The 21,858-nt window shown below is 39.2% G+C and overlaps 2 protein-coding genes across 3 annotated transcripts; both read right to left on the reverse strand.

Annotated features, from left to right (window-relative positions):
* Nucleotides 1-1,665: 1,665 nt before the first annotated feature.
* Nucleotides 1,666-7,523, reverse strand: LOC143846769 (SNAP25 homologous protein SNAP33-like). The gene is made up of 6 exons (XM_077355325.1): nucleotides 7,250-7,523; nucleotides 5,703-6,281; nucleotides 2,813-2,906; nucleotides 2,597-2,730; nucleotides 2,380-2,477; nucleotides 1,666-2,046 (listed from the first exon to the last, which is right to left on the reverse strand). Exons 2-6 carry the CDS (start codon nucleotides 6,207-6,209, stop codon nucleotides 1,947-1,949), a joined length of 933 nt encoding a protein of 310 aa, XP_077211440.1. The 5' UTR covers nucleotides 6,210-6,281; nucleotides 7,250-7,523; the 3' UTR covers nucleotides 1,666-1,946.
* A 6,530-nt stretch (nucleotides 7,524-14,053) lies between these two features.
* LOC143846773 (Putative endonuclease or glycosyl hydrolase) lies at nucleotides 14,054-20,327 on the reverse strand. Of its 2 annotated transcripts, none has more exons than XM_077355330.1 (2): nucleotides 20,125-20,327; nucleotides 14,054-15,949 (listed from the first exon to the last, which is right to left on the reverse strand). In XM_077355330.1, the coding sequence occupies exon 2, from the start codon at nucleotides 15,922-15,924 to the stop codon at nucleotides 14,353-14,355; it is 1,572 nt and encodes a 523-aa protein (XP_077211445.1). In that variant the 5' UTR covers nucleotides 15,925-15,949; nucleotides 20,125-20,327; the 3' UTR covers nucleotides 14,054-14,352. The 2 variants fall into 2 exon arrangements, with proteins under 2 accessions (XP_077211445.1, XP_077211444.1); XM_077355329.1 differs by having other exon boundaries at nucleotides 20,066-20,227.
* Between the last annotated feature and the right edge of the window lie 1,531 nt (nucleotides 20,328-21,858).

Consider the following 21,858-nt stretch of genomic DNA (forward strand, 5'->3'; position numbering starts at 1 on the left):
TCAGATGGCGCATCATCATCATCATCCTCATCGTCCTCGTCATCATCATCATCATCATCATCATCATCTTGTTTAGAGGGCAGCGATTATGAGGAGAGTAGTCTCAAACTTAATATCCCTTTTATGTGATTTTGTATGAAGCAGCGAACCAAGTATAAGTATCGGCTTGTGTGATCCAGTGGCTGCTAAAAATTGTCTTTCTTTTCTTTTTTTCTTTTGGCTTCCTACTATTCTTAAGAAACAATATAAGGAAATCAAATCGAGTAGTCATGACAAAAATGCTTTTCTTTATTAAGTCTTTGGAACTTCACATCCATTAATCCCATTTGTTATAGAGGGATTCTAAACTCACAGGCGCCCTTGTAGAAATGGTGGAGAAGAGCGGCATTATTGGATCCACTTCATGTGTATCTACCATTTTCAGAGCCACCTTTCTCCACCGTTTAGCATACCTCTTGTTTTATACATTACTCCAGAGATGGAGAAGTTTGGAGCTCTATAAATATGTAGGGGCTGTTTGGATACGCGGATTTTAGAATCTTGGATTTCCTTAAAATTGTAGATTGGAGATGAGAGAAGAAAGAGAGGAGCGGTTGTTTTTTTATTTCTCACCCTTCTTCCTGACAGCAAGAGAGCAGGCAATCGTCCCATGTTTCCGAGTTTTAAAAATCTCCAGATGGGGGAGAGATTTCTAAAGCCTAGATTCCTTAAAATCCAAGAAAGGCTGTCAGGACAGCATGCAACGGCTTGATCATGAACCCTCTTTTAAACTGTTTTCAAACTAAAACCTGGATCCTAAAATCTGTGGCCTCGTAGTGCTTGGCTGTCAGGCTCCTAGAGTAGTGGTAGGGAATGTCATTACCAATATATTGGAAGAAGAGAGAGAGAGAATTCCCAAGAAATCCAAGTAAAATTCCACCTTTTTGGGGTCTTTGCATTGAATTTTTTTTGGAGACAAAGGGTGCCCCATCAGCATCCATAAACATCGAGTTTTGCGGACATGGCAAAATTCCAAGCAAAATCCTAAAGCCATCCCGGCTTCTCTGTAGGGGTGCAACTTGGGTCGGGCTCAACCCGAACCCAAAGGGTTCAACCCGATTTTTGCTCGGGTTGGGTTGCCATTTCCTTGGGTTGGGTTGGGTTGGAAAAAGCCAACCCGATTTAATTTCAGGTTGGGTTAGGGTTGAGGCCTAGGCAACCCGACCCGAACCGGACCTCCATCCTCTAAATTACCCAAGGGTTGGGTTGGGTTAGGGCCTATCGCGGGTTGGGTAAGGGTTGGCCTCAACCCGACCCAACCTGAGTCGCACCCCTACTTCTCTGCAACCAAACACACTGGGTTTTAGGCTGAAAGATATGTTTTCTCTCTCTCTCTCTCTCTCTCTCTCTCTCTCTCTCTCTTCTATATGTTTGTTCTACATCATAAATTACACAAAGGAAAATGGGTTGGGTCCATGGGACCCACCTCAATTGATAGGGGCACCCTAAAATTGTAATAGGATCCTATTGGTTCCCCAAGGAGATGGGCTGTTGATGGTCCACTTCTGACTATTGAAGACTATTCTCCCCCTCCCAAAAAGAAATCTCCTCTGTTGGAGGATGCACTTGTTCGCCTGCCATTATAGTCGAAAACAGAGACAATCTACATCAACGAGGAATAGTAGGTTGATCCAAATGACTAGGATTTTCAGACCGCCATGCCCAATAGATGAACCCAAAAGAAAATTACATTCTCCTGTCCATTGTCAGACAAATAGACACAATTTCATTTTGGTTTGCTGTATGCCCAAAGGGGAAGAAATCTGTAAATATCATAAGACCCAATCTGAAATCCCAACATATCCAAATTCTACCAAACCATTAAAAAATTATAAGGAATCATAAAGAAACAAAGTCATGCTCGGTAAAAAGTAGCTGAAAACCACTGATGATGTTCAATCAATGGTCTATTTCCCAAGCAGACGACGTCCACGTTGGTTGGCACCTTTCACTCTATAGTTCAATTCCTCCACGTCATTATGTAGATGATCCAAACCTGTGTTCTGCCTGCAATTATCAAAACAAGATTGTTCAGAACAGGATCAGAATGAAACAAATGAACAAATATCAATGGATTATGACAAACAGCAATGGTGATCACAAAATCTAAACTACAATGTTTATTGTGATCTTTTTGAGTTCTGTTTTCATTCCTTTCTACTTTTCTGATCCAAGTACTTTTGGTACCCCTCTTCTGAATTGATTGAATGAAAAAAGTTTATTTGGTGAGGAGGGCCTATGAATAGATAGGGTAATTTCATAGAAAGTCTTAGATTATGCTGCTTCTTAAATGAATAAATGGAAAGAGATATTGTGTTTCATGTCACGCAAGAGACTGACCTTTCTATCTCAGATCCCATGTCAACAGCCATATCCTTCAGCTGACACAACACATTACTTAAATCTGAAAGAGAATCATCTTGCTTTGCCTTCTCTACCTGTTTATTGAAGGCGAAAAAACATAAAAATATAAATCCTGTTGGCCTGAGGGGTGGGTCCCCCAATATATAATAGATAATGATTTTTGATTATTTAGTCAACAAGTAACAACACAGACCTCAACTTTCTGTAGTGCATTCGATGGTTCAGAAGCATATTGTTGAGCATTTGTTCGCCCACGAGGAGGACTCCGTGCTATTCCCAATCTTTCCTTCTGCTCCAAGTGATTGCCTTTTCTTTTGATTGGATCATCTGCAAATCAAATGACTAAATGAAATACAGACATTGACAAGATAAAAAAAAAATCAACAACCAAAAGTTCTTACAAACTTACCTCGTGTGATCACAGGCCCAGAAATTGTACGAGTTTTCTTTGGCTTCCATGTCTTGGAGAAAAGGCCCCCAAGACTTCCCAAAAGTTTCTCGCCCTAAAACAACATCAAAAAATCATGAAGGTGTTCCCTGCATCATAGCTACAAGAGCCTATCCAATAAAACTTTACAAGAGTTGAATAAAATTTAAATATGGGTTCGATCCAGGAATCTAATTCACACAACTTTTAATTGTGATATTTGACTACATAGGTTCTCCTTATCACTTTTTTGGTTGGTACTAGAATGAGATAAAGGGAGTTCAGAAAACATATTGAGTCACGACAAGCCTCTTGTTCACAATTTAATGTTCAAATATACCCATAAAAAAAAAAAGTTCAAATAGCAAATTTGAGACCATGTGAGCATAAATAATTTGTAACTTGCCAGAATACTAACAGCCTGAAACATCATCCTACATAATTATGTTAAAAGAAATAATAGAATAAGTTTTAGGTTTCGAAAGAAAGGTTGGAGAGGTCCTTCCCTTTCTATTTTTTGTTTACATATATAGTGAGGTTTTCCCTAGAGAAATGAAGTAATTTATGATTTTTCAACTTTCAAGGAAGAAGTTGCATGATTTTGGAAACCTGAAGATGGCTTCAAATCTGAATGATGAATCTATACATAATCAAAGAACAAACTAGAACATATATAAAATACAAATATCCACTTTATCCATATACAAACAAATGATACACACACCCAGGAAAATTACAATGGTTACATGAGAAGATGGGAGGTAAATGAAACAACATTAGACTTCAAAACTATAATTACAAGAGAAAATGAGAGGAACATGAAAAAGCCTCATTTCAAAACGAGTGACAATGATGCAGCACTTTCACAATGAAAGGTCGGATAACCAAAAGCTCAAGCTCCTTTATAAGGAACAGAAGGTGATGTAGGACAACAAAACCATTAGCAAAACATAATACAAACCACATCCATAAGCCCATTAATGTCTTACCATATGAACCAGAGAAGCCACAAGTTGATCCAATCTTCGAGTTCATTATTCATCCCCCCCCCCATAAGCCCATTAATGTCTTACCATATGAACCAGAGAAGCCACAAGTTGATCCAATCTTCGAGTTCATTATTCATCCCCCCCTCCCCCCCCCGCCCCCCACCCCACACAAAAAAAAAAAAAAAAAAAACACCCGCGTGGGAAAAAAAAGAGAACAGAACTTAAATCAATCTTCATTTACGTATTTCAGAAAGAATATCAGTTTTTCAAACATTGAGAGTACCAACTTCTGCATAGTTGGATACGGAGCTTCCATTGCGCTCCGTTAAAGTATAAAAGATTAAATAATGCCATCTCCAAAAGCTTAAGCTTTTGGAGTAACTGGTTGTTTCACATGGTATCAAAGCCAAAGGGCCCGAGTTAAAACCTCATGGATAGCAAAAATCCATATGCAATGGCCAAACCCAAAAGGGGGGCCACAAGTGCCAAGCGTAGGCCAAACCCAAAAGAGGGGCCACACGTGAGGGGGAGTGTTAAAGTATAAATGATTAAATAACGCCAAGTAACTGGTTGTTTCACATGCTCTTAAAGGACATAGATTTTAAGAATTGATTGGGTTAGAGGCTGTGGTTTCTGGCTCTAAAATAATATAAAGAAGAGATATCCCTCCTAAATTGGGTTTACGCAAAGTCAGTTGACATTCTGGATAACAAAAGGCGCAGACACGGATTGCAAGGAAGAAATCATGACAACTTGGGGGAGTAAACATGATTTTTTTGGCTTAAAAATATATATGACCCAAAGTCACAAATCAAAACGAACCTCTACATTTAGAAACAGGAATCTATTCGGTAGAATTTCTTAAGCAATTGATGAGTGGTGCACATCACAATTAGTCCACTCCTGTGAGGATGATTCAAATTTTAAACAACTCCCATATCCAATACAAAAATGGAAGAAACTATTTCTCAGCTTAAAGGAAAAACAACTTAAAGAAAAATAAAATAAACTAAAATAAAATCACAAATCTGGTGACAAGCATAACAAAAGGACAACAAGCTATACCTTCTAGTCAATTACTTGACACTGTAGCCACAAAGTTAAAGAACAAATAAATAGATAAACACATTATAACAAACAGTACTCCTATTATTGGGGCATATAGATGTCAGGCATGGCAACCCTACAAACCACACTCAGACATCTGAACTCTGAATGGTTGTCATATATATGAGAAGAGATAATTATACCAAATATTAAATAAATAAGAAATGTGGATAAGTGCATCAAGATAAATAGGGATACATTAGAATTACATAAACAACACTAAAAAAATCGAAAAGAAGAACGGTAGCATAAAGCATTTCTTTAGGGACTGTTTGGTTGCCACACGCCTGGCATCCTCAAGGATTTCCCCAGCAAAAAATGCACTATTTGTAAATTTATGGTGTTTAGTTACCAATTTAGCATCACAATCCTTAGAGACTACCAGACAAGATTCATAGGTAATCATTGCATGTCTGGTGATGTGGCATCCATCCATGTTCCCTCCTCATACCTCCCATGCCAAATTTCTCAAAATGGTGGAATTCTTCATGGAAAATCTCTCTCTCTCTCTCTCTCTCTCTCTCTCTACATTGGTAATGATGCCCCTCCCACTACTCTACGAGGTTGGCAACCAAACACTACATATCACTATTTTAGGAGGTAAATTCTAGGGGGATCCTATTGACTACTTATACCACTAATCTACAAGGTAACTACCTGCCTCCAAACAAAGCCTAGAGGTTGTGTCAATGAATGTCTGAGATGACAAACTTTCATAATATGAAATTTCCATGTTAGAAATAACACCATACTGAATGAAGGAAAGAGGGAATTACCCGACTGAGGTCATGCTCCATGTCGGCAGCAGTCATGTGGGTCCGTGTAATTTGCTCTCCTTGTTGATGCAATGTGATCAGAGTCTTTGTAGCATCTTCTCTAATGTCTTCCGCAATCTTCAAACAGCTGTTGACTTGCTTTGTTGTCTCCTCAGCCTTATAAACCGCATAACCCTCTAGTTCTTGCACACTTTGGTTCTCCAACCCGCCCGTGTCACGAAAATTATTCCTATAGTGATTCTTCGCAGCTAAAGAAGTCGAATAGGAAGATGACGAGGCAGAAGAAGAAGCACCTCTCTCTGCTTCTTCATTGTAACTGAAAAGAGTAGTCCTTAGATCTTCTTTAGAGGGAACGGGAGCGGACGATGTCCTTGTGGGTTTAGATGTTTGTTTAAGATCAGTCTCGGAGTCGGAATCAAAGGGGTTAGAGCCAGGTAAACCGGGGTCTGCGGACCGTTGCTTTGCAACTTTATTCAGTGGTGATTTCATTATTCCAGTTTTAAACATTGTTGTAGAGAGAAGAGATTGGAAAAATCAAATGGGATAATAGGAATTACGAAACTGGATCTTCAAGGGTACCTAAATTCACAAATGAGATAAATTAGACAACAGACAAATAATAAGATAAAAGACTGCACAATCAACACAAAAGATAATGAAGAGAAAACTGGAAAAAGAAAAAAAGCAGCAGGTAGTGTAAAAAGTAAAAACCAATCTGAAATCCTAAAACCAATGAGATGGAACCCAGCAGAAACAATTAAAACAAAAGGAAATTGCAGAAAACAACATAAAAGAAGAGGATAAGCAAAACCCAGAAAGAAAAAACACTAAAATTAATGGAGAGACCAGAAAAAATTCTAGAAAGTCGCAAACGATCAATATAGGAAGAACAAGAAAAAAAAGCCTAGATGACTTAACCATAGAGGAAAATGTGGATTTTTTTTAGGAGACAAAAACATTAAGACAAAAAATAGTGAAAATTAAACAAGAGATAATCAAAACCTGGAAACAAGATTTAAAAAATTGAAATTGAAAGAGGGATTAGAAAAAGGTGCCCTAAAATTCCACAAAAGGACCGGATTGCAAGATACAAAACAATCAAGCCACGAAAAAACAATGAAATTTGAAAACCCACAAAGGAAATTAAGAAGAAAAAAAAACAGAAGCAGCAAAGATTAAAAACTCTGAGAACCCACAAGTCAAAGGGATGGAAACAACAACAAGATTAAAAAGATCACAAAAAATCACAAAAAAAAAAACCCAACATAAAATAGGGTTGCAATCAAAACCCAAAACCAGAAAAAAACTGAAACGTGAGGATGATTTAGAAAAAGGTACATGAAAATTGAAAACCCACAAAGAAAATTAAGAACAACAAAAGCAGCAAAAATGAAAAACTCTGAGAACCCTCAAATTAAAAAGATGGAAACCACATCAAGATTAAAAAGAATATAAAAAATTACAAAAACCCAACATAAATAGGGTTGCAATCAAAACTCAGAACCAGAAAAAACTGAAAATTGAAGATGGTTTAGGAAAAAAAGTACCTGAAATCCCCAATAAGAAAATTGGGACAAATAATGCAAGGGAAAGAGGGGAAGAGGATTCTCCTTTTTGAGGCTGAATTTCAAAGATCAGACGCGGAAATTTTGTCAAAGGGGGCGTGGTTAGAAGGTGGTGAGAAAGAGGGGAAGATGAAGAATTTAAAACCCCCTCTCTCTCTCTCTGGAAGTTTGAACAAATCAAACTGGTGGGGAAAGAGAGATAAAGAGAACAGAGGAAAATATAGATCCAACGGTGACAAGAATAAGACCGTTTGGCTCCTTGTCCTGCAATAGTCAGGACTCATAAATATTATTAGAGGGGGTGTACTGGGGAAGAAAGGGGGCGAGCATATCTTTTCACTAGTTTTTAGCAGTTGTCACATGCAACTTGCACACGAGTGCCATGACCGGAGCAAATTTGCAATTTGATAATGGGCAATGATTTTTTCGCCCCATTGTAGGATAATGCGCCCCACTGGTACCCCGTCAAAAAGCATTAAAGTCTGCCCACAATTCACGTAAGAGTGGGGCGCATAATCCTTCTTTTTTTTGGGGGGGGCGCCAAAAAATCATCTTCCTTTGATAATTTGATAGGAGAATATGAGATCAGCCCTCCCCATTTTTATAATGGCACTCTTACGATTTATTAACTACTTTGTTTTAAGGGAAATGATATATTGGCATCCTTTTCTTCTCCGCCCCTTCGCTCGGGGTGCAACCTGGGTCGGGCTCAACCCGAACCCAACAGGTTCAACCCAATTTGACTCGGGCTGCGTGGGGAAAAGCCAAGCCGATTGAATTTCAGGTTGGGGCCACCAAGCAAACGTGGGTTTCCTGCGGAAATTCCACAAAAGTCCCGAGAACCATAAAAATTCCGGCAACCAAACGGAGCAGCGTTTTCAAATGATTTTAAAAGTCAAAGGAAAACATTTTCAAAATGGGACTCCCTTCAAGAAATAGACCATCCATCCCTTCTAGAAATAAGGACGCTGCCACAAATGACCAAACTACCCTTTTTGCGTAGTTAAAATTTCACTCAAATGCCATCAACAGGTTTTCCTGCTACCGGAGATTCCTTGGTAATAATCGCACTAAGTCATCGTGTCTTCTCTTTCTAATTGACTTTTAAGAGGTTTTTAGGTCTGTAATAACATTTCACAGCTGTTTAAATAATAAATGACAAGATGTGTTAGTGTGATTATCAAAACATGGTGGTGCCAACTGCCAACATCAGTGGGTATTCCTGTTGTTTGATGGTAACAAAATTGACCTTGATAATTGACATCCTCTTCTTTGTCTTACTGCACAATTGTGAAGACATTGTGAACCCGTGTTTTTTAATGGAAACAGTTTTCTGTTTTTATTTTGGTAGCCGCCCTCGGAATCAAATTTAAAGAAATGGAAAGATCTTGAGTGCCATTATCAAAAGAAGGGAGTGCAGATGTCAATACCATATTAATGGTCAATGTTGACGATGGACCTCTATGGCCCTGATTACAAAAACAGAGCAATTCATTCAATTTTTAAAAGTGTCAATATCAAAGCAAGGGTGTGATTATCAGTTCCCTTGCACTATACCATAGATGTTAGGACTCAGTTTCAACTTTAACCACGTTGGTTAACATGCAAAATGTTGTCCGCGCGTTTGAGAAAGAACATCTTAACAGAAAAGATCCAATGCAGCAAACGCTCGGACATCCGAACGACGAAGATCCAGGGGCAGCAAATCGCAGGAGTAATGCAGACAAACTGATGTTGGAGATGTTGAGAGATAACGAACACGGTTAGGGTAGGGCTGAGAGCCCCTTCTCTTTTGGATAAGTCAGTAGAGGGGTACCACCGTTAGGGTAGGGCTGAGAGCCCCTTCTCCGGCCACATTTCCGGCCGGATTCCGGCCGTGCCGCCACTTCCACCGCCCGTCCAATCGGATCTTGGCATCCCTCCTCCATCTTCTCCACCCTTTCCTCCATAAACCCATTTCTGAGTGTGAAAGAGAGCTTGGAGGAGGAGGGAAATCCCATTTTCTTTAAGATCTAGTGAAGGAGTGGAGTTCGTTGACGAACTCGGTAAGGCTCACGAGCGTTCTTCTTCTAAAGTTGGGTCTCACCATGAGAGAAGAACATGAAGCATCAGTTCTGGGACCCCTTGAGGATTCGGATGATGAACCTGCACAAAAGAATTTTGGTAACTTGAAGATAAACTGGTCCCCGGGCATTCTGAGAAACTCCAAAGAATTTCTCGTTCAGGCATCTTCTGGATTGTTGGAAACTCTGGATTCCAGCTTACCTGAGCTGCTGGACGAAGAGCAACAGCCATTGACCTTCACTCAGTTCATCCAATACAAGTTAAGTAAAGTAGAATCCCTAAGTGAAAGACTTCTCAAAATCAAAGCCCTTGTTGACAATGAAAATATAGATAACTCCTTGACCTTGAAAGCCAAATTGGACATCCTAAAAGAGATTGATGCCGAGATTTTTCACTCTCCAGCCCATTCTATCCTTTCTACTGAGTCCAGTTCCTCATCAAAAAAGAAGAGTAAGAACAAGAAGAGTAGAAAGAAGGCCAAAGCTCTTTTTCAGCAGCAAATTGAAGATGAGGAAGAAATCTTCTCTAGCTATGAAGATAGATTGAAAATCAGTCTGGCTGCTTCTCAAACTGGAAACCCTCCATTTGTTGAGGATTCTGCCATTGCTGTGGAAAAAACCTCCAACCAGGAATCCACTCTCCCCTTTCACCCTTGCACTGATCCTAAGGCTGCTAGCTTACAACCTAGTACTGGAGCATTAAATTCAGCAGGAGGTACTGATGTTGCCATAACTGCCATGTCTGCTGGTCAAATGAAATCCTACACAGTGCAGAGTTCTAGTGCGGTCATTACTGGTTCAGCTTTGAATTCAAAGACTTGCTTGTTAGGTGGACCCTTGGTGAAATCCACCAAAGCTAGTCTAGCTCATGATTCTCAAGGCTGTGCTGGAAAGGGAGGGGAATCAACCCATCTTTCTTCCAGTTTTGATATCAGTGATAGCACTGCCGCTCTTTACCCGCATTCTTCATATCCCATTGAAAAGGACCTCCATGGTCTTCCTACCATTGCTAATCATGGATCTCCTGTGGATGGCTTTGTTCCCAATCCAGCCACTACCATCCTCGCCCCTGGTAATGATTATCCAGTGATCTCTTCCAACTTCGGTTCATGCAGAGACCCTCTAGTTTCTCCTGTTATTTGCATTACTGCTCCAAATTCAGCTGGTGTTGTCCCTCTCAAGAACAATGGTGGTCTTTCTGATGCAAAGGCAATAGGGAAGGAGATTTCTTCAGCAAATATAGTTGATCTACTACCAGCTGTAAATCTCCCTTGGAAAAATCTGTTCAATGATCAGAATTCCACTCCTTGCACTGCAAGGCATCCTATCCCAACTAAACTCTCAGAAATCTCACCAGCTGAGGAAGAAAAATCAAATCTGGAAATTCTTTTTCAAGATGAAGAGATCCAAAGGTATGAAAATCAGTGGGCAAATTGTCTGGTGGGGTATTTCCTTGGGAGACGGCCATTCTTCTCCACTCTTAAAGATACCCTTTCTAGGAAATGGAACCTTACTGGCCCTTTCCAAGTTGTTTCTCTGCAAAATGGATTCCTTTTGCTAAAGTTCTCTTGCTCTGAAGAATGTACTAGAGTCCTGGAAGGCAACAACCTCCATTATGGAGGAAAACCTCTTATATTGCAGAGGTGGGATTCTGATTCCTTACTTGAAAAGAAAAAATTGCCAGAAATCCCAATTTGGGTTCGTCTTCCTGGGCTTCACCTCAAATTCTGGAACCCTCACTGCTTGAGTAGAATTGGAAGCATGATCGGAAAGCCACTTTACATGGATACCCACACAGCTGAAACTTCAAGACTCCACTTTGCAAGAATTTGCATCCAAATTTCAGCTGAGCAAGACCTCCCTGATTCTATAAAGCTTAAAACTTCCTCTGGGGAGATCATTCAAGAAATTGTTTATGATTGGAAGCCCAAGGCATGTTCTAGGTGCAAAGATTTCAGCCATTCTTTGGAGAATTGTACCTTAATTTCTTCTCATGTGGTCCCCAAAAAGGTTTGGAAACCTGTCCAAAAGAGTGTAGTCCCTGAGCAAGCTAAGTCTTCTCCCGAAAATCTTCTTCCTACCTGTAGGAGCTTGCCTCCTAATCAGAATCTTCTCTATAACAGATTTGATGCCCTCTGTGATCAAGGAAATATGGTATCCAAGGGAGGAACCATCACCCCGATTCCCCCAGACGCAATTGACAAAGGCAAAGCAACTGTGATAACAAATGTGATTAATAGTAGTAAGCCCCCATTAGATAGCCCATTATCTAATTCAGCTTCTATTCCCTCTTCTTCCAATGGAGAACCCTGGAATTTAGTCTCAAAAAAGAAAGGGAAGGTTTTACCTTTTGTTCCTCCCCTACCTGGGTTTCGAACTCCACCAGCTTTCAAAGGCCTTATCCCTGGAAGGTTCTGATCCTCAGTGGGCTGTAGCTACTTTTCTCTGGTCCTTGCTTGGTGGGTTGCTATTGTCCCCCTGCAGTGTGGGAGCTTTGCCCATGTTTCGGGCTTGTCTTGTATCTTGGGGTTTCGCCCTGTTTTGTTGCTTTTGTTTGGCTTGTTGCTTCTTTGTTTTCCCCTTTATGTTAGGGGTTGCTCTCTTGCTCCTTGTATATCTTTCGATTTCAATTAATATTTCTGGTAGGGGTCCTGCCTAACCCCAGCTTACCCATCAAAAAAAAAAAGAAAAGATCCAATGCATCTCTCGTTGAGTTACACCATAAAAGCGAAAGCAAAATAACGAATAACTATGATTGTACTAGGGCTGCAACTCGAGCCGGGTCAAACCTGACCCGCATCGACCCGACCCGAAAATAGCCTGGGTCGGGTTCAGGTTTCATGGGTTTCGGGTCGAGCCGGGTTCAGCATTTAAAAGCCCGCATGAATCTCGGGTCGAGCCGGGTTTGAAGGGGCCCGACCCGACCCGAGTTACATAAGTTATAGTATGTACATTTTTTTCTATTGTTAGTTAAAAGTTAAAGGGATAATTACATTTACACCCCCTCTAGTTTCTGACACATCCACTTCCACCCCTATAGTTTAAAACGTGACAAATACACTCTTGTAGTTTCAATTTGTTTAAGGTAGGCCCCCTCAGCTGAAGGTTCGTCTATAGATTGAAGGGTTAGGATGATCCGATGGAGCTGATTTTTTTGGCACACCCTAACTATGTCAGGACCCATCAAATGAACGCTTTGGATCATCCAAACAATGTGGGCCCACATTATTTGGATGATTTTTTGGTAGTGTTTGGATTCGGGTAGGGGCCCACATTATTTGGATGATCCAAAGCGTTCATTTGATGGGTCCTGACATAGATATGGTGTGCCCAAAAAATCAGCTCCATCGGATCATCCTAACCCTTCAATCTATGGACGAATCTTCAGCTGAGGGGGCAAACCTTAAACAAATTGAAACTACAGGGGTGTATTTGTCACGTTTTAAACTATAGGGGTGGAAGCGGATGTGTCAGAAACTAGAGGGGGTGTAAATGTAATTATCCCAAAGTTAAAAGTGAAAACCCACGCACCCACTGTTACTGTATGTGAGTGTAATTTCTGCTTCTATGAGTTGAGTTGATTCAAGTGTTTGATTCAGCATTGTTTGATTGTAATTACAACATTGTTTGATTACAGCATTGTTTGATTCAAGTGTGATGTGAGTGTAATTACATCATTGTTTGATTCAAGTGTAATGTGAGTGTAATTTCTGCTTCTATGAGTTGAGTTGCCTTGCCAAACAAGAATTTTCCTTAAAAATTTGCGTCAACGTGAAAAAACCCAACCCGACCCGAACCGACCCGAGATTTATCATGGGTAAGGCCGGGTTTGGGAATCGTGGGTTTTCCGGAAAAAAACCCGACCCGACCCGAGATATTTCTCGGGTAGGGTTGGGTTCTCCAAAACCCGACCTGCCCGACCCGAGTTGCAGCCCTAGATTGTACCATGCAAGGGAAATAATGTTTATTAATGGATATTGTGTTACCTCCTCTTTTATTATTAATTCTTATTTTTATTATTAACTCTTCTTTGGCTAATATTTGATGTTATCCTTCCTCCTCTGAACTTAACACCATGGTTTAAAATTTAGATTTCGGTACCGGTTTCGGACTTCTCAAAAACCGAAATTTCAACCGAAATTCCGAATTTTCAGTCGAAATTTAAAAAGAATATTTAATTGATTTCAAAAAATTTCGGCCAAAATTTTGTAACATATTAAAAAAAATAAAAATTTCAATTTCTCAAAATTTCAGACCGAAATTCCAGAAATTCCAAAAAGGCCAAAATAATTTAAAACCATGCTTAACACACTAAACATGGTTTTAAAACCGTGCTTAACACACTAAACAAACACTCTTCTAATATTATATTCATTTATCATATTGGTCAATCTTTCTGATGCATATTGGAGACCGAAGACAACTGATGAATGCAGTGTCATTTGATTATCTCATGTTTTTTCAAACTAATAATTGCTTAATCCTTAGATTTACTAGTTTGTTAAATAAAAACCATATTTATTTAGTTACAAATCAGTAATTCTATATGCAAGTCCATGTATGGGCGTGTTCCCGTTTTTAGATTTTTAGGGTTGCCGTGTCGGACACCTCATACCTCATATCCATGTAGACACTGGACACAAGAATCTATGTCAACATATCATAGAAGAAAAGTGATCCTTTCATACCCACAGACAACTGAATCTTAATCAAAAGCACAAGATGTAAAATGCTAATTAATTTACAAATTATGTGAAGAACAGTCAATCACCAGGCTTTGCAGAGCCAATTATCGTTATCTTACATGGATACTTAGAAAATAAATCCATGCTATTCGAGCGTGTTCAGAAAAAGGAGAAGCACAAACAAAGAGATACCACACATTTTCCTACCCTTTCCAAGACACTTGAGTAAAAAAAAAAAACACGTGCCATAAGCATACCTTAATCCTCATAGACCAAAGGCGTGGATGCTGGAAATGTGTAGATTATTTTGCTGTCTGAAGTATGAGAATGATGATCTCTAGCCACCTACACAACTGGCGATGAGGAATTTCCTCTGGCTACCCGGTTCCTCATGTAACACCACGATGTCTGTCACCTTCTCAATCAATTCCTCCAGTTCATCTACTCCAAAGCTCCGATAATCAAGAACTTTCTTGTACCTTTGCTCGTATAGTGGAACAAGTTCAGTCAGTAAGATCTGGCAAGAGCAGCTTACAAGTAGTTCTTGCAACTCCTGCTTGAAACATCCAAGATTTTTGTTGGGTTCATTCTCCTCTTGTCCACAGACCCTTTCATCATCCGAAAATTCGTCCGAAGAACAAACCAAGTCAATGCACCCAACCATCTCCACTCTCTCCTCTTGAACTCTCTTCCCCTTCCTATCCTTTGTGGGCGTATCTGATGGAATACTTGGGCACACTTTTTCAGAGCTGTTCATGGGATTGCGGAGGCATACAAACTTCTTGTTTCCCTTCCCCTCCACAGTTAGCTTATCAGCCATCTTCTTGAGAAGGTTCCTAAGCTTAGATTCGCCGTACTCTAAAATGTACAGTGGCCGCCCAAATAACTTTTGATACTCAGATGGAACACGCACGAGAGATAAGCTTCCCCCGGAAAGCTCGACTAATTTCACTATCTGACCCTTCAAACCCTGAAGGTCCCCAGGTTGCACCCATGATGTCTGGTCTTGTGCGTCATTTAAACCACATGGAAGACTTTGGGATCTTGTGGTAGGAAAATAAGGCATCGTAATCATATTAGTGCTATACTCGGATAATGAATGCGATATTCCAGAAAAATCCCCAGAGACATGAGCTGAGTTGAAGCAATATATTTGGCTCATGTTGGCACGGGTAGTGTACTCACTTTCTGAGAGTCCTCTAAAGACAATTGCTTCGTCTTCAATTTCAGCATCCAAGTTGTCGCTAAGATGGCAGCTCATGAGATAACCACTTATGTCGGGCCCACGAGAAATTAATGCCTTCGGAGGCACAAAGCCTTCTCCACGGACTATGCTTGGCCAATCCCAAACAAACCTACCGGCATTTCTCAGAGCAGATGAGATGCCTACACCAGAAGGGATGACGAGGATAACAGTGTACCCACGTTGACCCAGTATATGTAATGCTGGTGCAAAATCTACATCCCCTGATATAAGCAAGATTGAAGAGGGAGGAGAATTGTCTAGTGCGAATAGAAACATGTCGACCAAGATAGCCTTGTCAGCAGCATCCTTTCTACCATTTGGGACGTCTATGAGTTTCACACCAGTTCTTTGGAAGCCCTCTCTCAGCCTTCGTGGGATGCCATTGAAATCTCCATAAGCAGAAAACATAGTCACCACACCTTTTATCAGGGGGTGGACGCGCAATGCCAATCGGATGTTTCCAGCAACATCTTCGGCACGCACATCGCTTGGAACAGGGCAATTTTCAATGTCCCAGAGGATACCCACAGGTCCATCTAAGGCTGTGATTTGGTGGTTGGGTACATGAGGTGGTACCATGTTTGAATTCATAGTACTTGGTCCACTGATGTTTGAAGATTCGGAAGACACTATTTTTAAAGATGGGTTTGGATTTATCATCATGTTGAGGTCGTAAAATGCAAGCCTCCTACATATGGTAGAAACAGATGAGAAATTCAAATTCACGCAATGATCGGAGTGAATGTAGGTAAAATATTCAAGCAAAGTTAGAAACCAAAAACAAGTAGTAAAAAATGAACAAAGTTCCTGCAACAGTTCTCCATCAATCGCAAATAATTACTTTCATACTAGTAGTATGGGTGGATTGAAGTGAAAATCAGAGCATATTCAAGAATGTACTATCACGGCGTCCTACACTGTGAATCTCACAAGTAGATTGAGCATCACATTAAAAGAAAACTGAACTTCTTTATTCAGTATAAAACAACCTGATTACCAGCCAACGAGCCAAAAAAACAAGTTCGATTCTAATTAACATAAGAAAAATCCCGTCTCCCTACAAATTTTCTTACTCAGAATCAGAATCATTCAGACTCTCCAATCATGTGTACGCACATTGTGTGATTTGAAGATTTTCCAAAATCCACACAATTGCACTAAAAATCCCCTAGAATATGAAATGGTAACAAAAGGGAGATGATATTTACAGTCCCTTGTTTTGATATTGGCACTCTTTATTTTGAACTTCTCTGTTTAGTTGTTAATAGCTTGTTTGGAAAAGTACCAGATAACAAGTGTAAAATAGTGTCAATATCAAACCAAAGGAAATGCAGATATCAGCTCCCTGAAAAAAGAAACTCACGACTTTAAGACCCCATAGATCGGTCCCATGGCACATTTTACAAAACAGTTGAATTCACTTAAATGAATTGTTTATGGTTCCTAAATTACTCCAATAAATAAATAAAAAATAGACAATACTTTTCCTGAAGTTATATCTTTTTGGCCCATTCTCTCGTTAAAACTTACACTTTGGTTTCATTAAGGCCATGTTTGGCAACCATGATTTTTTTTCATGGAATGTGTGCGTGCGTATGTGTGTGTTGAGTGATAGGGAGAATGGGAGAGTGAGAGAATTGAGAAGGCATAAGTGAAGAGATGATGCAAAGTGGCTAAAAATTTGGGAAAACAAAAACTCTACTCAGGTGTCAGTTCTCACCCTCTCCTCACTCATGCCCTCTCAATTCTCTCCCTCTCCCACCCTCCTTGTCCCTCTCCCACCACTTGATAAACTATATTATATGGAAAAACCTTTCATAGTTTCATTACTGCTAAACATGGACTAAACTGTTAATCGTTTGCATCAAATGCTGGCAGAAAAGGGGGCAAATGCAATGATGAAAACTAACAATGGACAAAACAAAAAAATCATTATCAACCTATAACGGATAAAGTGTTGTTTATTTAATCTGAATAGACAGTTGATAATTCTGTATGTCTCAGTACAATCTTATAGCACACCTCTAAACCTACCCAAAAGCCCTCTTTGATGTCCAGAATCTTCCGCATAGGCATATTGTTAGTGTTTTGAGACCTTGTGAGATTTTTACATTCAAATTTGGTATAAGAGCTCGATCATCCTGCATCCACAAGAGTCAAAGAAAAGAAGAAAAGGACATACGGTGGAATGGGGATTTACAGGGGTTTTCTGGGAAGTCGCTTCAAGTGCTTGACTGTGTCCAATTCATGTCCATTTGGCCGGAAAATTTGCAATCTTAGTAGTTTTTGCATCAGAGTGTTTTTTACATTCAATTGAATCTTAAACTAAGTTTAATTAGATTTTTGTGTACTAGGTTTAAACTTTCCACTCTTAGATCCCTTTCTGCCAAGCTTGACAGGCAACTTCAAGAATAACTCACATTATAACAAAGATTTGGGGATTTTTTTTTATGCAAGAGCATCATTTTTTATGTGCCAATTCATGTACATTTGGGCTGAAAATTTGCAATCTTTAGTAGTTTTTACATTAGAGTGTTTTTAACATTTAATTGAATCTTAAACTAGGTTTAATTAGGCTTTTGAGTACTGAGTTTAAACTTGCCAGTTTCAAAAGGTTTCTATGATCACAAACATGTGTGTTTTAGAAACTAGGGATTGGTTATAGTCTTGGAAAGTTTAAAGAATTAATTTAAATAGATTTTGGTAGTTCTGAAGGCTTCCAATTAGAGTAAAAGGTAATGGATTATGTTATGAAGCAACGCGCAATTCACTTTCTTTTTTATTTTGGGCTACATTAAAATAGAAATTAGGTTTTGTTTCAGTTGATTTAAGGTCTAAAACTAATCTTATGCCAATGGTTTGGATTAGCTATGATTTTGGGAGGCTATGAAAGAATAAGAATATTTCCTCCTCTCTTTGGATATGATGCACAGAAATATATTTTGGTGTGATGCTACCTCTATTGGTAATGCTACTATATCAGTAAGTTCTCGTTGGATTGGGAGATATTGTTGGAATTTTAAGTTTTTAATTCTAGATAATGTTGCAAGTTAGAGTGAAGTTCAAGTTTGGAAATCTTTTATTATTTAAAAAAATACCTCCTCCATTAATTGCTGCCACACAAGTTCTGGCCCCATAGGCTACATCAGATTTTTGCTGGGAAATTGACAGTATCATCTAATATTGTGACCTAGAGAACTTTCGATATGACAATCAAGAGTGAGATTGAATTAAGAGGTGAAATGAATAATGCAGAAAGCATTGAGGTGCTGGTAGAATTAGCAGAGAAGATTGATCAAGGTAATAAAGTTTAAAAAGTAAAACAACATGACCATCAATTTTAAAAGTCAAATCAAAATATGGACAATTTAATGAGAGAATCAAATGAAAACATGAAAGGATACAAGAATAGAATCAGCAAACATTCGATGAATTCTAGTTCAAAATAGATGGAACAAAATGTGGAAAATATAGATGATGGAAAAGCCAAACAGGTTCAATCTGGTGGAAGATTACCCAAGGAGTTTAATGGTAATGGTAGACGAGGTTGATCAATCGAAACATATCCTAAATTGAGAAAGGGTTTACTCAATAGATGAAAAGAACAATCAGCCCAATCTTAATCAATATCAGAAGGGATTGAATTTGCACATGAATAAGTCTCAAGGATGACCAAACATATGGGCCTAATGGTTGAAAATTTGGGAATGATGTCCGGATACATACATTTGTCAATCGGGTGCACAAATATGTTTAGAAGTATGATTGGCAAATAAAGTTGACCGGAAACATTGAAATGTGGCTTTCCAATTTAACCTTCAACAGAAACTAGTAAATGTCAGATTGGGTGGAAATTACCCAACTTATCATGACCTTGAACCTAAAAAATATCCAATATCAAATCACTAAAAAAACGTCAATTACCAATACCCATTTGCTCTCCTAATTAAGAAACTCTCAAGAAGATAAAGATGGAGAAAGGACAAAACAAACAAATAGCGAATCCATTGAGAATTTTGCTCAAATTGACAGAAACCAATACAAAAACACGGATTACCGAAAATTGTAGTCTATTAAATTTGGGAAAAAAAAGCATAAAAAAATATACACAATCCCCTCAGACAAATCTTTAAATAAAAAAAGGACAATTGCCACAAATCAAAAAATTATCAGAGAGAGAGAGAGAGAGAGAGAGAGAGAGAAAGACCCCCATTACCAAAATCCTAGCTTTAAATGGGTAATCTTAACAAGGAAAAAAAAAACAAATCACTAACCTGAACAACCCTAAATGAAGAAATACCTCCTTCAACTGAAAGCACCCAATAGAGACAACCCCATTACCAAAATCCTACCTATAAATGAGAAATCTAAACAGAAAAACAAAAACCAAATCGCTAACCTAAACAACCCTAATTGAACAGAACCCTAAACACAAGCTTACAAAAGACCCCTCTCCAAAATCCCCTCTTCCCTCTAGATAAAAAAAAATACTACTCAACACAAACAAATCAATAACAAATCCCCTGACCAATATCTCCTTCAATTCAACAGAGCCCCACACATAAACACCCATATCACAGAACTCTTTTTCCTCTGAATAAAAAACCCTAGCCAATGCGGAAAATCAATAACAAATCCCCCTATTGCAAATACAGTTCTTAAAACAAGCAATGACCCAACATAATCCAATAGAAAAGCGGATAATAACATCATTTTTTTTCTCCATCAACAATCAAGAAAAATTGTATAGAAAAAAGACGAGAGTTGAAACATTTATTCAAAATACTAAGGATTTAAGACTTACCCACAATAGATCGAGCTCAGATAGCCTAAAATCCCAAAAGATTTGTTAATGAAACTGACCTTGACGAAGAAATTAAATCCCTACAAATGGATTGTTCTTTTAATTTTCCTATCAAATGCCACAAGATGCTCGAGGCACGTGCAAAAGAAGGCACGACCAGCGTAGAAGAGTAAAATGATATATTCGTCCCCTTTTCTTCCCTTTCTACCCCTCTTGTGTATAAAATATGGCTACTCTTTTTACGGTACAAGGGGGTGACCCAGGTAAGAAATAGGGGTAAGTATATATTCGCCCCATTTTACACACGGTGTTTCTCTATGAGCGCCAAATATCCAATACCGTATTTGTCTCATGCAAGAGAGAAAAGTACGGCCTGCATGTTTAGTGAAAATACGGATTGCGGGCACCTTTTTAAACAAGAACAAAAAACGGGCTAATCTTCAAAATCGGGTTGGAAAAAGACCCTGATACCCTTCTGACATCAACAGAAACGTCATTCAGCCTCCTTTTTCATTACTGGCATGTTTCACGAGGTTCTTTTGGTTCATCTGGTATTTTAACCGACATAAGTCATAAAACAGTGGATTCGTTTCTATCTTGGCCGTCGGAAATACCTAGAGACGGATGAATGCCTGACACATGTTGAAAAACTTTTTGGAATGCTAGCGGCTCTATACATAGTCGATTTGGTATGGATTGAAATCTTTCTGTGAACCCAGAGTCCTTGGGTTCCTTTAAATCTTAGTCGTCGCCAATATGAATAGACGGTCGGATCCACGGCACGTGGACATCAATATGAAACGGTGGCGTCTTCTAATAATACCCCTCTCTGTAACCATTATTTCCGCCGGCGTACCAATTATTCCTATTCCCCTCTCTGTAACCATTATTTCCATCAGTGTACCCATTATTTCCGTCGGCGTACCCATTATAATCCCCTCTCTATAACCATTATTTACATCGGTGTACTATTCCTATTCCTCTCTCTGTAACCATTATTTCCATCGACGTACTATTCCTATTCCCCTCTCTGTAACCATTATTTCCATCGGCGTACCCGCCGGCATACCCATTATTCCCCTCTCTGTAACTATTATTTCCATTTGTGTACCCATTATTTCTGCCGGCGTACTCATTATTGCCCTCTCTATAACCATTATTTCCATCGGCGTACCCATTATTTCTGCCAGTGTACCCATTATTTCCCTCTCTGTAACCATTATTTCCATTGGCGTACCCATTATTTCCCTCTCTGTAACCATTATTTCCATCGGCATACACATTATTTCCGCCGGCATACCCATTATTTTCCTCTCTGTAACCATTATTTCCATCAGCATACCCATTATTTTCCGCCGGCGTACCCATTATTTCTATCTTGGCCGTCGAAAATACTTAGAGACGGATGGATGCCTGACACGTCTTGAAAAGATAGCGTCTACCATTCTAAGCCAAAAGATAAGTGAGAAAAGATAACATCAGTGTTCCAAAAAGTACAATAACGTCGGGGTTCCAAAAAGTTTTCCAACACATGTCAGATCCATCATTCTCTAGTTATTTCCGACGGTCAAGATAGAGACAAACCTAAGGTTCCCTCGGTTCAAATACACATTTAAATGAACTAAAAGAAGCCTCGTGAATCGGGCCAATTTAAGAGGAAGTAATGAAAAGGGAGGACTCTCTCGATGTCAGAAGGGTATCAGGGTCTTTTGACCACCCAATTTTGAAGTTTAGCCCTTTTTTTGTCTTGTTTTAAAAGGTGCCCGCAATCCGTATTTTCACTAAACATTGGC

Source organism: Tasmannia lanceolata, unplaced genomic scaffold, assembly GCF_043159265.1.
Source record: "Tasmannia lanceolata isolate RefF3 unplaced genomic scaffold, GAP_Taslan_0.1 ptg000015l, whole genome shotgun sequence".
NCBI lineage: Eukaryota > Viridiplantae > Streptophyta > Magnoliopsida > Canellales > Winteraceae > Tasmannia > Tasmannia lanceolata.

Bases quoted from the DNA above. Each gene is read 5' to 3' on its own strand.
- LOC143846769 (XM_077355325.1), bottom strand. From the start codon at position 6,209: ATGTTTAAAACTGGAATAATGAAATCACCACTGAATAAAGTTGCAAAG. The intron at 2,907-5,702 runs GTAATTCCCTCT...ATGTTGTTTTAG, and splicing joins TGGAGCATGACCTCAGTCGG to GGCGAGAAACTTTTGGGAAG. The intron at 2,731-2,812 runs GTAAGTTTGTAA...TTTGATTTGCAG, and splicing joins TGGGCCTGTGATCACACGAG to ATGATCCAATCAAAAGAAAA.
- LOC143846773 (XM_077355330.1), bottom strand. From the start codon at position 15,924: ATGATGATAAATCCAAACCCATCTTTAAAAATAGTGTCTTCCGAATCT.